The following is a 16,031-nucleotide window of genomic DNA, read 5'->3' as shown; positions in this document are numbered from 1 at the left end:
GCGGCAGCCAGAAGGGAACTGCAAGGCAGGCTCCGGCCTAAACTGTTTATAAAGGCCCGGCCCTGCCCCCTTCTGGCCATGTGACCCGCCTGGTCACCCTGGTAACCGGCACCTGAGCTGCCCGGGTGATTGGCAGCTCTGCCAATCACACTCACAGTCACGGGGCACTTATGTGACTCCGTGACAACAACCTTGATTATAAAACAACCCTCCCAATAATTAGATTCAATATATGGGAAACTTACAAATTTGTTATAATTTTCCAGGTATTGAGTCTAATTATGGGAGGTTTGTCTTGAATTTATTCTCTTCCCACTACTACAGCAGGGAAAATAAATCTTCCCTTGCACTCTGCCTCCACCCAGCTTTTTCCTTCTGCAGACCTTTCTCCCCTTCCTTACAATCAGACCCTGCTCTTCCTGAACACACGGAAGTGAGGAGTAAATTTGAAAATACTGACTTTGAAATAAACATACCAATAACAATTTGTGTGTAGTACCCATAGACTTAGTTCATCCAGAATTGATGCATTTTACCTTTTTTGAAACTGCTGCAACTTTTAATACAGGTACTCCATACGCATGCTGTTAAGCAGCAATTTTGTACTTACAAACTATGCATGGTATTAGTCCAAAGCCAAAAGGTTCATGACTTATTGTATAGTTCATTGGGATGGACCCCTGCAGAGTCAACAGCATTTCAGGCCATGGTGACCCGCAGCTTAGTTCTGCTCAATATGTGTGTGTACTGCAAATACCCCCACACAAAGGATCCATATGCTAATTAGCCCCCTATTCATGACTGGAATGGGGTGTTCTTGTCACAAGTCCTGGGGTCCTCCAAAATACATATATGTAGATGAGGTGCAGGGCAACTGGTCTGGCTCTACCTCATCTGGAGAGTGGGGCAACACTAATGGTTTGTGATAAGCTGAGATAGGGGTCAAAAGAGGGATTCTGGTTGAAGTGTTTGGAGCCCCATTTGGTGATGTTTGCCAGACATTTAAGGCTGGTGAGGAAATAGGAGTCATTGGAAATGGGAAAGAAAAGGTACTGCTCAGCTGTGGGAGTGAAGAGGATGTAGAAATGTATTCAATATAGTGGCTCACCATGACTTGGAAAAGAGTTGGTGCTAAAGAAAACTACTCAGTGACTGTTGCCATATATCTTATTCAGATAGGTTGACCTATCTTTGTGGTAGGTTCCTATCAGCATCTTGGCCTTTTTGGTTAAGATCAAATGTAGTGCATTTTTGGCACTAAATGGACAGTATCAAGACTGGCTCTGGCCCTCCTGGTGCTGGACTGGTATTGCAGTACCTCCAGGCCCAGTGCCATGTTTGTTGCAGAGGGAGTACCCACTCATTTTACAAGGGCCACAAAAAAAGGTCTTATTGGTATGTTTGTCCACTATGGGCCATGTATTCTATAGTAATGATCAGTGTTGGCTGTGAATAGTCAACTTCATAGATGGTTTCCATTACTGAGCATGTGCTGCTTTTGGCAGCAGGTTAATGATGGACAATATATTTAATGAGATTTCCTTGTATGTAAATGTAAAATGAGGGGCTTCCCCCCTCACCCCCCCATGCTGGTTGAGTGGAAGAAATCTTATCCTGTATTTGAGTAAATATGGTATATAAAGATGATAAATGTATTCTTAATGCAGCATGTTACCACAGGAAAGAAATGCTGGGTGAAATTCAGCATTAGAAAGAATTCTTTTCCATTACTCTGAAATCTTTAATCTTTGCTTTGCATATGCAGTATACTTTAATGCTAAGAAAAAAGTAAAATCTCCTGAAATGAGCTGTTAGAACTGCCATGCATCATATTATTTTTGTTTTAGAAATAAAACTAGCCTAAAACCCATAATTTGTTCATTCATTAACTCTCTCCTAATCATTATAGATGACATTCAAATTCGTTTTTATGAGGAAGATGAAAATGGTGGAATGTGGGAAGGTTTTGGAGATTTTTCTCCTACAGATGTACATAGACAGGTAAGTGACCAAAGAGCTATCACTTGTGGATGACTTGTAGAGTGTTAGTTGTGTTTGCCTGAATTCACACAGAAGGCTGGGTAGATTTATACCTAACAGACTAACTAAAATCAGAGACAGATAAGCTTCTGCTTACTTTCTCAGATGCTATGATGAAGCAACCCAATGTTCATAAAAGCTTCTCCAGCTCTAATTTAGTTAGTTTGTAAGGCACAAATCCGCCCTGTCTTCTTTTAGTTCTCTAGCAACTAAAACAAGATTGGAACCATTGAGGTTAATTCCCCAAACTAATCTTTCCTGTCATTAACTTCTTTTGGTAATTCTTCTGCCTCATTTAAAGATAAATGATAGATGCAGATGAAAAAAGTTAAAATCTTAATTAAAAGAAATCTGTAAAATGTGGTCCTTAAATAATAAAGGGATATATACCATGGCAAAGAACTTCCATGGCAAAAATGAGTTAACTATTTCAGGGACGCTGAGAAATCTGTTCAGAGTGGGAAAAGTAACAGAGGAAAACCTAATAGCCAAGTATGATGGTTTAGTATCTCTCAAAGCAACTCAGCCTTTTAAAATGGACATTCAAATTTTTAATGAACTTCAAAGTAGAAATGAGAAATAAAACAGCGGTTTATATTTATGACAGACCAGTAGTGTAACTATGGATAGAAAACTAGGGCATGAACTATGGGTACCAGCATAGAGGGGTTGCAAGAATGGAGCTGCTGCTGCTTCCGGCCCAGCACCAATCCAGCCACCAATGCCACTGCTATCCAGAGTGCAGAACTTTCTTGTTACCTCTCTGTCAGATCATGCAGAAATAATTTTCCTCCAAACTCCCACAAAGTTAAAAACCTTAAGATGTAAAGCAGTATCCTATTGCAGCAAACAGTGTCCCTAACTAATCTTCTGATCCATGTTGTTCACAGTTTGCTATTGTGTTCAAAACCCCCAAGTACAGAGATGTCAATATCACAAAACCAGCATCTGTATTTGTTCAACTGCGGCGGAAATCTGATCTGGAAACAAGTGAACCAAAGCCTTTTCTGTACTATCCAGAAGTCAAAGGTAATTGGATCTGTTTTCATTTGTTTATGGGGAAATATCAGAGTTATGGAGTATTTGTGAGAAAGATAGGGCACACATTGATCAACTTTCTTGTTTCTGTATTATCACCTTCAGAAAATTTCTTTATCACCTTCAAGGCACTTGACTACTCACGTTGGGCAGAAGTAGTGGAAAACTAATCACAGCCAAGTGGGTTCAGTTAGCTATTTTATATTGGATTACTGTGCAGTAAATGCATGAATATTTCTCTACAAAAAGTTACTGCCAAGAGGTGTCCCTTATAGGAGCAATTCAGTGGATGGCACTCTTTCTTGGAGTTATCACTGAAACCCTGCTAGGGCATTTTGGTTCAAATGAAATGTAGATACAAAGGGCTGACTAGTGCTGGTGTTTTGCGGTTCCCCACCACCAACATTTCACTGACATTTGAGGAATGTTCTGACCCCTTATGTTCAATAAATAACCTGGGAATACTTTTTGCAAAAAGAGGGATGGTATTATTGATTATTTTTGTGTAAAAATAATGTACGTAATTGGGTAAAGTAATTAGTTTCAGGAAACTTAAGCAGTGGATGAATATATTTTAAAGACTTTCATGCTGCAAATTAGTTTGATTGAAATATGAGATTATGGTTAGTTTTCATATTTAATAATAGTAGGGTAGTGCCTCAAATCTGAGCACCACTGTACTAGGCATTGGGTACTTTTCTGACTTTCAAATGGGTTTTGTATCCCAATGCATGCCCAACTTATTGTACAGACTGGCATTTGGGGCAGGGTTATTTCCCTGTTGAAAAGGTTTGGGTAAGCTTACAAATGTCTGTTTCCTGGGCTAGATACACTTCGGGGTCTTCTCTCTTCCTGGATGTGAGTGCATTTTTTGCACATGCAGATATATCTATTTATTGTGTATCTTTGCAAATTGTGCATTCATATGTAGACCATTCCATATGCTGTCCCATATGCTCACCAGTTGGGTTTGGTGCTTAGACTGATGTGGCTGTGCATGTAATGTCCTTATCGTATTTGTCATATGCCTCTTGGGAGTGAGCCTGTGTTTTACTAGGGGTTTCTTTTCTCAACACAGTGTCTGTGTTCTCTTTGCTAGAATGTTTGTCACTATTTGGTGGCACCTCTTTTAATGAGTTTTGTCTTGCGTATATTTCATTCTATGATACGGGAAGTTTTTTGATTAGTTGATAAGATGGTTTTTGATGGAGTTGAAGACTTTTGTTTAATATATAATTATGAACTACTTAAGGCATGTTTTGCCTTCAGCTCCTGAGCAGAGTTTGCTATTTTTATGTCCAACTTTAAACTCAGGTTTATTCTTCTGGCCTTCTGTGTTTTAGTTAGGTCCGAATATAACAATTGCTGAATTAGCAACACAAACCTAAATGAGAGAAGTGGAAGGCACAAGTACTTAGCATGTCTGAAAATCAAATCGTTCAATAGTTTGACACTTATAAAACATGTGGCCATTTCTAAAATGCATTTGTCTGTCAACAAAAACTGTGCTTTTGGTTCCCAAATGATAACATTTTCAAAAGTTTTTGTGTGTGATTTTCAGAAGCAACTTGGGCATTTAGAAAACAAAACCCCATTGATTTTCATCAAGATTTAGGCTCTTAAAGTATCCATGTCACTTTTGAAACTGGCACACAGATATTTTTGAAAATGTTACCCACTTTGTGCCACATCCTCGTCCAGGTTCCCCTATTTAAGCATAGATGTACCTGATACAATATGAGGGGCGGAATGAAAACCTGAGTGGCGTTGGGCTTTGGTCTGTCTGAGAATTTTGCTTGGTTTGTTGTTTACTCACTAGAATGTTTCACCACTGCCTACTGTACATAAACGTCTTACTGTGTTGGAGCTGGTAAAGTTTCAATGTTCCTGTATCACTTCAAATCAAGCTAATAGTTTTTAGTAACATGTTCAGTTCAGTACCACTGCTCTCTTCTGTCTCCAGCTGGTCACTGAGAGAGAGTTGAGTCACCTCTCTGTTTTTCTTTCATTCTCTTCCTTAAAACACAGACAAAGAAGAAGTGCAAAGGAAGCGACAGAAGCTGATGCCTAACTTTTCTGACAGCTATGGTGGAGGCAGTGGTGCAGGAGGTGGCGGGGGTGGAATGTATGGCGGTGGAGGAGGTGGTGCTGGCTCAGGTAAAGATAAAAAGATAATTGACATGAGTTTCCTTTAATATTTTGGGGGGGGTTTCCAAGTGTTCATTACAATAAAATAAACTTGGGAAATATCCCACATATCAATAGGTCTATGAAGCTTGATTCTCCTCTGTCATACTTACTTTGTACCAGTGTAACTCATTGCCATAATCAAGTAACTCTTGATTTTCACTGATATGAAAAGACAGTTCAGACTGGAATATCTACTATAATTCCTGTTTTCATATTGGCAGCCAAATAATCCCTTCATTATTCTTTCCTTGTGGCTGTATGTCACAGATGTTATTCTTCTGGCTGAGAAGGACTGGATAAAAGTCCTTCATAGCCTATCAGTGTCACTCTGAGAAATAAAGTACGGGCAGATATTTTTTTCAGGAGTGGGCTTGAATTAGTCTCTCCAGTGCTATTGTTCCTGCTGGCCTGAATAGCAAGAGACTAAAATTAATTGATTTCTCATCTATCATGCCTGACCAACCTGATTGCCTTCTGTGATGAGATGACTAGCTCTGTAGATGAGGGAAGTGCAGTGGTTGTGATAAACTGGCAGGATCATCAGGCTCAGAGGGTAGTAGTCAATGGCTCAATGTCTAGCTGGCAGCCAGTATCAAGTGGGGTGCTTCAGGGGTTGTTCCTGGGGCTAGTTTTGTTAAATATTTTCATCAGTGACCTGGAAGATGGGATGGAGTGTACCTTCAGCAGGTTTGCCGGTGAGGAGTAGTAGATAGACTAGAGTGTAGAGCTAGGATTCAGAGAGACCTTGATAAATTGGAGGATTGGACCAAAAGAAATCTCATAAATTTCAATTAGGATAAGTGCAAAGTCCTGCATCTAGGATAGAACAGTCCCATGTACCGGTACAAGCTGGGGACCAGCTGGCTAAGCAGCAGCTCTGCAGAAAAGGACCTGGGGATTACAGTGGACAATAAGATGAATGACCCAACAGTGTGCCCTTATTACAAAGAAGGCTAATGGCAGTCTGGGCTGCATTGGTAGGAGTGTTGCCTTCAGATCAAGGGAAGCGATTATTTCCCTCTATGTGGCATTGGTGAGGCCACATCTGGAGTACTGTGTCCAGTTTTGGGCTCCTTACTATAGAAAGGATGTAGACAAATTGGAAAGAGTCCAGCGAAGGCAATGCAAATGGTTAGGGGGCTGGGGTACATGACTTCTGAGGAGAGGCTGAGGGACCTGGGCTTATTAAATCTGGAAAAGAGAAGACTGAAGGGGGATTTAATAGCAGCCTTCAACTACCAGAAGGGTGGTTCCAAAGTGGATGGAGCTGGACTGTTCTCAGTGCTGGCAGATTACAAAACAAGGAGAAATGTCCTCAGGTTGAGCAAGGAAAGTTTAAGTTAGATATTAGGAAAAACTTTCTCACTATAAGGGTAGTAAAACACTGGAACAAGCTACCCAGAGAGGTTGTGGAATCTCCATCCTTGGAGCTTTTTAAGACCCAGCCATAAGAGCAAGCACAATTAGAATAATGTCACTATAGTGTCCCTACTACAGAAGGTGCAGAGCAGCAGTTGTCAAACACTGGTTACTAGGTCAGTTTACCACATGGTATTTAAATATGAATCCATTGTAATTCCACTGATTAAAAATACGGTAGCTGCACACCAAACCTGTTTTATGAGGTTTAGATGTGGCAAACTAGCTTTCAAGGTCCTGGAAAATGCTGGAATAGAGGATGTCACTAGTCAGGCATGTAGAATCTCCTTCACTTGCCAGGGTGGAGGGGTGGAGAACTTGCATCTATTCAAGAATATCTTGGTTTTTGTAGGATGGAAAAGCCAAAGAAGAAAATAGCAAGAACAACTGTACCTCAAATGGTACTTTGCAGGTTGAGTACATGATTCCCATATAGTGTCTGTTTTGCTTTGGAGGATAATTTTAGTGATTTTTTTTCCCCCTTTTATGTTGTTTTTAGGGTTTGGTTACCCTCCATACGGGTATACTGCTTTCGGAGGAATGCATTTCCACCCTGGTACAACAAAATCGAATGCTGGAATGAAACATGGTAACAATAAAAAATAGCATTGTTGCAATAGTACTCTTGAGCTAACTATCTGTATTCCAGGGAGTGATTGCTGTTAGTGGCTGTTGAAGTTAGATGAGACTGGCATGGGGGGTCTACACTGCAGTGTGCAGTATAGTATAGAGATACCCACACTGACTCTAGATGGGGCAGTTTAGGTACCAAAAGCTATGAAATCCTAGCAACAGGCTTCCAGATGGATTAAATTTACTCTGCTTCTTTCTAAGCTGGGCTCAAATAGTATCAAATGCTGTGTGTGTATGTATGCCCACACGTCTCAGCATTTAACCATTAAAAGCTCAGTATTAGCCAACAAAATCCTTCAGTACTTTCTTAGATATTGCAGTTTCCTTTGTCCTTAGAGTAGGAGTAATTGGATGGCAAATGCTGACCTTTGAATGGGGAACTGTATGTTTTAGTGACTGGATAAGGTTATTAAGATGGGAAAACTGTCTTCCCAGGGTGGACTGTGACTGTTGCCATTATTGCCCACTGGAAGCCAGGTTTTCAACTATAGAAGCATTTTCCCCTCCCACACTCCTTTAAAGAATACAAGAGGCTCACTGCCCTTGCCCTCCTGTTTCCTGTAAGCTGCTCTCAAGGGAAAGCAACCTGAGAGCAGCCCTTTTGTTCTTTGGAATACCCTGACCTGGCAAATCCTTCCATAGAGTGCACAACTTTTTGAAGCTGGGTAGGAGGGAGGCACATTCTCTGGTCCGAGGGAGGGGAAGGGAAAACCTGTGACCACTTGAAAAATTAACAGAATGGGTGTGTTTAATACTTATACTCTAAACAAAGAGGAATCACTTCAAATCCAAAGCACTGAGAAAACTGCCTACAGGACAAGCTGTCAGATGCACCCAAGTCAATCTGAAATAACTCCATTGGCTCCCAGCCTTTATATCACTGTATGTGAAATCAAAGTTCATGCCTACAGTTGCTATTCTCTGCTGATATTTTAACTTGATCCTTCAGTTGAGAAGCTGGGAAAGAGACTGTCCTAAACACTTTAGTAATAGTTACGTTTCTGTACTTTTCTTCTTATACAGCGAGCTCCAGATTTTGTGTCTTGCTAGCATTTAACGTTAAAGGGCCTGATCAAATGAAGTCAGCAGATGACTTTCTAGTGAGTTCTTTGAGCTCTGTATCTTGCCACCAGAACATTGATTGTCCTTTGCACAAAAGGGTTAATGCTGTTCATATCTATTTTCAGGGCTTTCAAGTGATGAACATGAAAAACACAGGGAAAGCTGCAATAAGCACAATGACGAGCAGAATGTGAAGCATGGTGCAAAAAAGGAGCTCTCAGGCAGGGATGACTCCCGACTCTGCAGTAATAAAGAGGAGGAGGATGCTACTTTGTCACGTACAGCTCAAATAGATGAAGCCAACTCTAGGTTACAAGGTAAGAGAATAAACTAGTTTACTTTGAACCCTATTAATACCCTCTATAGGGTAGAACAGTTAAAGGTTTGGAAGCTCCACGAGTTCTGGCTCAGGGTCCACTTTTGCCAGTTTTTTTTTCCTATGCATGTAGGATAGAAATTTGTTCTGAATTGGCAATGGCATGGGTTCACTCCCTGTCATTCCAGTGGGCCACCAGTTCTAGTGATAGTTTATAGATGCCTCTGTTCTACATCAGCCTCTGGGGTAATACTGCCTCTTCAGGTCACAGAGGCAGATGAGATGACCTTCTTGGCCAGCTTTGGCATTGATTTTACACACTGTGAGATCCTATTGCAGTCAGCAGTTACAAATGTGTAACTGAATTCATGGAGGAAGTAGGCTGCACAACAGCTCCTTTAATCTTGCAGGTTCTCCCGTGCACCCTCCTCCCAGTTACTGATTGGTTTTGTGGCCCTGGTGACCCTGCTGCTTGACTGGCCAGGAGGAAAAAACAGTGTTGTATTTAAAATCATGGTTTTTGCCTCCCTGTCAATCAGGAACAAGGGGGAGGGAGAGAGGGGAGCATGCAGGGGAACCTGCAAAATTAAAGGAGCTGCCATGCAGCCCACTTCTGCTGTGAATTTGGTAGGTCCCTACAAACATATAAATTGTGAATTTATCTCTTGAAATGGTCTCTTGATATTTAGCTGGCTTAACTATCTGCAAAGAAAATGTTGTTTATACACTAGATGCATTGCTGTGCAGTGAATAAAGTAAACAATCACATCAGCACTGCTTCATTGCAAAATACTTCACGCAACAAATCAGAAAAGAGGGAGAAAGGAAAAGGAAGAGGGAGTGGTTGACAGAAGTGCTATTGTACAAGGTTATGAATCCTTTGGCAAGTATAAGTTTACAAGTCTGCTTTGGTAAGATTTTCTCTAGCTAATTGTTTGGAAAGAGTAGGTTTGATTAAGAGTTAGATGACCTGATTTTTTTTTCCAAAGTCTAGAGCACCCATAACACCTGTCAAGGTCAAAACTCCAAAAAATTTGGACATAAATGTCTTGGATTGTTCACTGGAAATATGCTGCTGGTTAATCGTCAGAACAGAAATAAATGATAAGCATGGGCAGAGCTAGGGTTTTGAAAGTGGGGGTGAAGATGGTGTGATTCATTGCTATATACACTATAACTGTCACACCTCCATCTATGGGGGAGCCCAGGTTTCTCTGCATAGTGCTGCCACTCATCCCAGAGAACAAACTCAGGTTACTCTAAGAGTTTCCTATCACAGCACCTCAGTTCTTCTGCCCTTACAGTGAACTCTGCAGTTGCAGTGATCTCTCTTAGCCCCAAGTCACCTCTACTTTTGGGTTATGGAAGAAATTGTATGTTCTCCTCTCCATAGAGTCAGCCTGGAGCATCACTGACCCAAAAAGTCACTCTTTCCACCAGCAATCAGTAAGGAGACAAACAGCAAAATACGTATTACGTGGGATAAAAAAAGTATGTACCCAAAATAGACCATAGGTTTGGAGACAGAAAAGTAAAGTACAGATTCCTACACTCTTGTCTGGCTACTCCTAGCCTTCCAGGAGAGTCCTTGCCAGAGTTTTTAGAAATAAGTCTTCCTACTGATTCTACCAGTCTTGGTAACTGGGGTGTCCCTGCAAAAACTTGAGATTCAAAAATAAATATTCTAACATGTCCCAGGCTAGCCCCTTAATTAGCATTATTTTGATCACCCATGAGTCACCAGAACCATCTCAAAGTTCCTAGGCACCCTAAGACATCTGTAGCTCTTTCAGCTCAAGGGCCATTACTCCCAGATGCCATTTCTATTGTAGAGTCTGCCCCTATCATAGGGCGACAATGTGCAGAGGTGCCAATCCTACCCGTGGTCCCTTCTGTCTGCTGTTGTTAGTGGCAACTGGCCTGGCCCTAGAACACAAGGGCAAGAAATAATTGTCAGTTCTGCTTGCCCACTTCCTAAGTTCCCTGGCTAAACCATATCCCGAACCATAAAAAATATACATAGCCAGCATAATATAATCCATACAATAGCACTGGTACAGCATAACACAGGATTTCCAATAAGACCACACATGCCATATCAGTACAGTAATGCTAGAAAACAATGATGTGCTGTGAACCCCGAAATATAACAGGGTTCCTGACAATAATACACTTTCCTCCTGGTAAAAAGAAACTAGAAGGTTTAGTAATATTCTAGGGGCCCACGGTTATATTATTCAGTTTAAAATTGAAGCAAAAACAAATATAACTTTATTGGAATATGCATTGGTTTGCTATACTATAAGTATAAAAACACAACAAACTAGGCAAATAATAATCAAGTCATAAAAATTAAATGTATACATTATATTAAGATTCATAAAATAAAATGTAGCCACCTTGAGCATCTTGAAGTGCATCCAATGTTTCACTTAAGTTATTCCCACAACACAGCCAGTCCATTAAGATACTTTTCACCCATTGTTAAACCAAGCCAAGGTTTAGGGATCTAGCAAAGATTTTTTTGTGATCTCATTGATTGGACCAGCTGTAAAGTTGGGAGAGGTGTTGGACAAGAGCATGTATTCGATTCGGATTCAGCCTGAATCGAGGACAGTGATTCGATTTGTTGATTCAGATCACTGTCCCCAATTTGAGTTGGCCAAATCTGAATCTGAAGATTCGATGCTGATTTGGAGAATCAGCGATTCGGCTATAGAGACAGCTTTAAATGTTTTTTCTACGTACCTTGAAGTACCAGGTGTGGCTGCAATGCTGGGGCAGATGGAGCATCCCACAGGAGCGCAGTGGGGGGGCCCTGAATGCTTGCCGGCAAGCCCAGAAGTGGAAAGTACATCCCATCCACTTCTGGGTCTGCTGGGGAGCATGCAGGTGAGCCCCCTGCATCCTCCCAGCTCGGCAATCAGCCGTGGAGGGACCCCGGGTGGCCCCCCAGACCCAGGAGGCACCAATCACCAAGCCGGAGGGACGCAGGGAGGCCCAGCAAACCTGAAAGTGGACCAGACGTGCTTCTGGTCCACTTCCAGGTCTGCTGTTGAGCACGTTCTATCCGCCCCACTATCTCAGCATTCACGAGCCACCTGGTATCTTGAGGTATGTAGAAAAAACATTTAAAGCTGTGTCTATGTCCAAATCGTGGAATCTTTCCAAATTTCTCTGAATGGATTCAAAGGGTTCTGATCCAATTTGACTAGGAGAGATTAAAGGGTCTTCTGATTCGATTCGGATCTGGAGATTTGGCCGCTGAATCAGGCCAAATCTCCACCGAATTGAATCAGGGATCGAAGCTTCACACAGCCCTACCAACTATGCAGCTGGTCCAAAAAAAGGTACCATAAAAAAATCCTTGTCTGAAGAACAGTAAATAACAACTGGCTACGATCTATAAGGTGTGGGACTGTAACAAGTATTGCAGGAATATAGCAAAGAAAGCTGAAGAGATGCAAGGTCCTGGGACAACTTAAAGTACTGCCTTTAAAGGCAAGACAGTACTTGCACTGCTGCTGTCCTGTGCACAGATGCAGGGTGGATCCCAGCTGGCCATGCCTGCAGAAGAGCAGTCTCAGGACTCCGTGTTGCTTCACCTATTCCCTGCTGGCTTCAGAGTGGGTAGTTTGTTCCCTCATTGCAGCAGCAGCACTGGCCACCTGCAGGGGAGCAGGGAAGAGAGGGTGGGACTTTTTCCAGGAGCAGCATATACCCCGAACACTAGGAGCCTTGCTGGGGTTCCCGGAGCTTACCCTTCCCCTTTAAATCTCTGCAGCTGCCTTCCCGACTCCCCTTTTACCAGCCCAGTCCATTGTCCAGGGCACATCAGGCTCCCTTGGCATAACTGCTGAATGGTTCTCAGGAGTCAAAGTGGGGGTGCATCTGTGCATTGCCACCCCTCTGATAAGGAATATGCTTCTCTGACCACATGTAACATATGCATCTCTTTCATGAGGAATGTTTGCTTTTTGGTTTGGGATAGAGGAGGACATGTTATGTCATGTGCTATGTTATGGTTTCTTTGAACAATGCTACAAAGAACAGTTTGTGAAATCAAGGCCAGACAGTAACAGGATTACACTGTTGAAGCCTACAATGGATAATTGCTTGGTTTTGAGAGAGCCTGTGGTACCCAGAGGGCAAGGGAAGAAATTGTGGTTTGCTAGTTCTGAGTGGTTAATGCCTTGATTAGTTCAGGTTTGGAAAGAATACAGGCAGAACTTTGTCCACAAAGCGCATCCATTGCGTGGCTACTGTAATTTAGCAGTTCTGGACATAAGGGAACAATATATTTACTGTGGTTGTTTGTGAAGAATGGGGAGAGATTATAACTTATGGTTCAGGTCAAAGATGAGAAATTTAAGACCCAGGCTGTATTCCATAGCTCTGGCACAGATTGTATCTGACTTAACACTTAAGCCCCCTGTACTCAGTTTCCTTATTTGTAAGATACTTACAGCAGGGGTGTCAAACATGCAGCTTTGGGAGAGGTGAGGAGCAGGACCTTCTGTGGCTGGAGCCAAGCATCCTGTCAAGAACTATGGTGATGGAGCACCAGCAACACCTTGGGAAGGAGCCCCATGCCATGGCTTGTTCCCATGGCCATAGCCAAGCAGCCAAGATTCCAGACCTTTTTTCTGACAGGTCTCAGACTAGAAGGGCCAGGGGGTGGGGGAGGTTTCATGGGCCAAATCCAACCCATGGGGCCAGTTCTGCACCATTCATCTGGCCCATAGAACAATACCATACTACTCATCTGACCCACAGAACCAGATGAGTTTAACACCCCTGATTTTGGATGAGTTTGTTGATGTGTTTATAGGTTGCTTAGCTTGTGAATAAAGAAACTAGAAACTTAAAGCATTATTGTGAAAGTTCTGGAAGTGGGCTCCCTACCCAGCCATTCTCAAACATGGTCTGGTACTATACATAATCCAGATTTATGCTTTTCCTGGGATTTTGTTTCATTATCAGACTGTAGCTCAAAACCTCTCCCCAACAAGGTATCAGAGATGCTCTGTTCACCAGGGCACCTCTTTGGGTAACGAGGAACAATGATCACAAACTGACAGAGAGCAGATTTAAGCGACACATTAGGAAGAACTTTTTCATGGTAAGGGTGGCCAAAATTTGGAACGGGCTTCCAAGGGAGGTGATACTCTCTGCTACCTTGGGGGCCTTTAAGAGAAGGCTGGATAGGCATCTGGCTGGGGTCATCCTTTCCTGCCCAGGCAGAGGGTCAGATTCGATGATCTGTTGAGGGTCCCTTCTGACCCAAACATCTATGGATCTAACTTGGATTGCTCCTAGGTTTCCTCCCTACTGGTGGTGGACTGCACTGTTGTTACTGCGCAGTCATTTAGTACTTGCTTAACCAAGTGTAACCACCATTACTGCGCAGTACCATCCCCACATGGTTATTTTTAGATGCTACTATGCAGTAGCAATGAGCTACTGCATGCTAGTTTGTTACTGCTATGAAATAGCATGACCATCATGGTTTATGCTCAGAGACACTACATCACTATAGCAACAAGTTATGGCACAATATGTCATTGCTACTGCACTATGGCATCTCATGTAGATGCACCCACTGAGTACTTAGCTGACACTCCACTTTCTTTTTCTAAAAACCATTCTTTCTATCTGGACAAACCAGTGAATTAGCTATGAGCCTCAGTGAGTCTGTAAAAGGTGCTGAATAGTGTATTAATTAATATTCACCTGGCAAGACTAACATCTGCCAACAGGAGATGTTTTTGGTGCCAGCCTGTTAGCCACCATACTTCTTATGATGTTTCTGCTCATTGCACAGAGATAATTTGTAGTTATATAATGAACATGATCATTTGTGTTGCAGATGGACTGTTCCTGGAGAAGGCCATGCAGCTCGCTAAACGTCATGCCAATGCTCTTTTTGACTATGCCATAACTGGAGATGTGAAGATGTTATTAGCTGTTCAACGTCATCTGACTGCTGTCCAAGATGATAATGGTGACAAGTAAGTAGCTACTGCCTGAGGCTTAAATTTATTTTGTCCCTGAAGGCCCAAGAGCACTGTCAGCTCATTCTACATATCAGCTTATGGGGTCAGTCAGGGATCATAACTGTACAAGCTTTCAGCCCAGTGCCTTTTTGAGCCTTTAGTTGATATATATGCTTCAAATTACTTTGCTCTTGGGGGCAGCGGTTCCCCATTCTCTTGAAAAGGGTGTTGTACAAAGCAGAACTCACAGTCTAGAAGAAGTATCATAACAGTTTTGTTCAGGTCTGGTAAATGTATTAATGTATTTTGGCTTTGAGATAAAAAGTAAGAGTCTGTCACAAATGCATTACTGGTCTTCAAGAAGGGCCATTATACTGGATAAGTATAGTTCTCTTGAGACTATAAAAGCCTTTGTATCGTTCCATCTCACACTGATTCTTAGATTTTCTGTAACAACTACTAGCTTTATCAGCTTGTTTAAGGAATTAGTGAACTGTTGGATCTTTCATGAAATGCACGTGTGTTAAATCTTGACTAAGTTAAGTACAGATGTAAAGTAAAATTTTAGCAATTGGAAAGACAAATAGAGAATAAAAAGCAAATGAGAAACAGCATGCTTTAAGCTGAGATTTGAAAATAGTCAGTGGTAGAATGGTACAAGATAGCAGTTCCAGATGGCAAGAACTACAAACAAGGCAAGCGCTTATGTAACAACGGTGAGACTAAGAAGGGACCGAGGTGGCCAATGCTAGAAAAATGGAGGAAGCAGCCTAGAATTGCTGACTCCCAGCATTCAAATGTAGTGTCAGACCCCCTGAAATCCTAAGATTGAACTAGTGAGAGGGAGACCAGAGAAGCCCTTATGAAATGTGGTAGGCAGTCTAGTTATAGATGATGCAGGGAAGACTGAAGTATTTAATGCCTCTTTTTTTTTTTTAACTTCATTCACAAATAGGGGCAGCAACTAGAGGGTGGTGAGTACTCTTGGTAGCAAAGGTAGTGAAGGACACAAACAGCCTAGAGAAATAGAAGAATGGGGTAAGGATTACTTAGAAGCTAAATGCTTTCAAGTGGGCAGGGTAGATGTGATGCTCCCTATGGTACTAAAAGACTTAAATGAGGTTATTTTGTGGCTTGCTAGCTCTGAGTGGTTAATGCCTTGATTAGTTCAAGTTTGGATAGAATACAGGCAGAAATGAGTCCATGAAGCGCATCCATTGCGTGGCTACTGTAATTTAGCAGTTCTAGACATAAGGGAATAGTATATTTTCTGTGAGGTGTTTTTGAAAGATGGCAAGAGATTATAATTTATGGTTATAATCTGAAGCCACTGATAA

General features: G+C 41.9%; 1 protein-coding gene across 5 annotated transcripts in view; it reads left to right on the top strand.

Moving 5' to 3' along the window:
- NFKB1 (nuclear factor kappa B subunit 1) overlaps positions 1-16,031 on the top strand; it is an 85,978-nt gene that overhangs the window by 57,380 nt on the left and 12,567 nt on the right. For all 5 annotated transcript variants that reach the window (XM_019553032.1, XM_019553033.1, XM_019553030.1 and 2 more), the window contains 6 exons: positions 1,910-2,001; positions 2,931-3,069; positions 5,107-5,235; positions 7,187-7,276; positions 8,508-8,699; positions 14,568-14,709. In XM_019553032.1, coding sequence (XP_019408577.1) covers positions 1,910-2,001; positions 2,931-3,069; positions 5,107-5,235; positions 7,187-7,276; positions 8,508-8,699; positions 14,568-14,709 — 784 coding nt within the window. The remainder of the gene's footprint in view (positions 1-1,909; positions 2,002-2,930; positions 3,070-5,106; positions 5,236-7,186; positions 7,277-8,507; positions 8,700-14,567; positions 14,710-16,031) is intronic.

This window comes from Crocodylus porosus, unplaced genomic scaffold, assembly GCF_001723895.1.
Source record: "Crocodylus porosus isolate Cpor-Errol unplaced genomic scaffold, CroPor_comp1, whole genome shotgun sequence".
In the NCBI taxonomy this organism is placed as follows: Eukaryota; Metazoa; Chordata; order Crocodylia; family Crocodylidae; genus Crocodylus; species Crocodylus porosus.
This window is presented reverse-complemented; position numbering and strand designations above follow the sequence as displayed.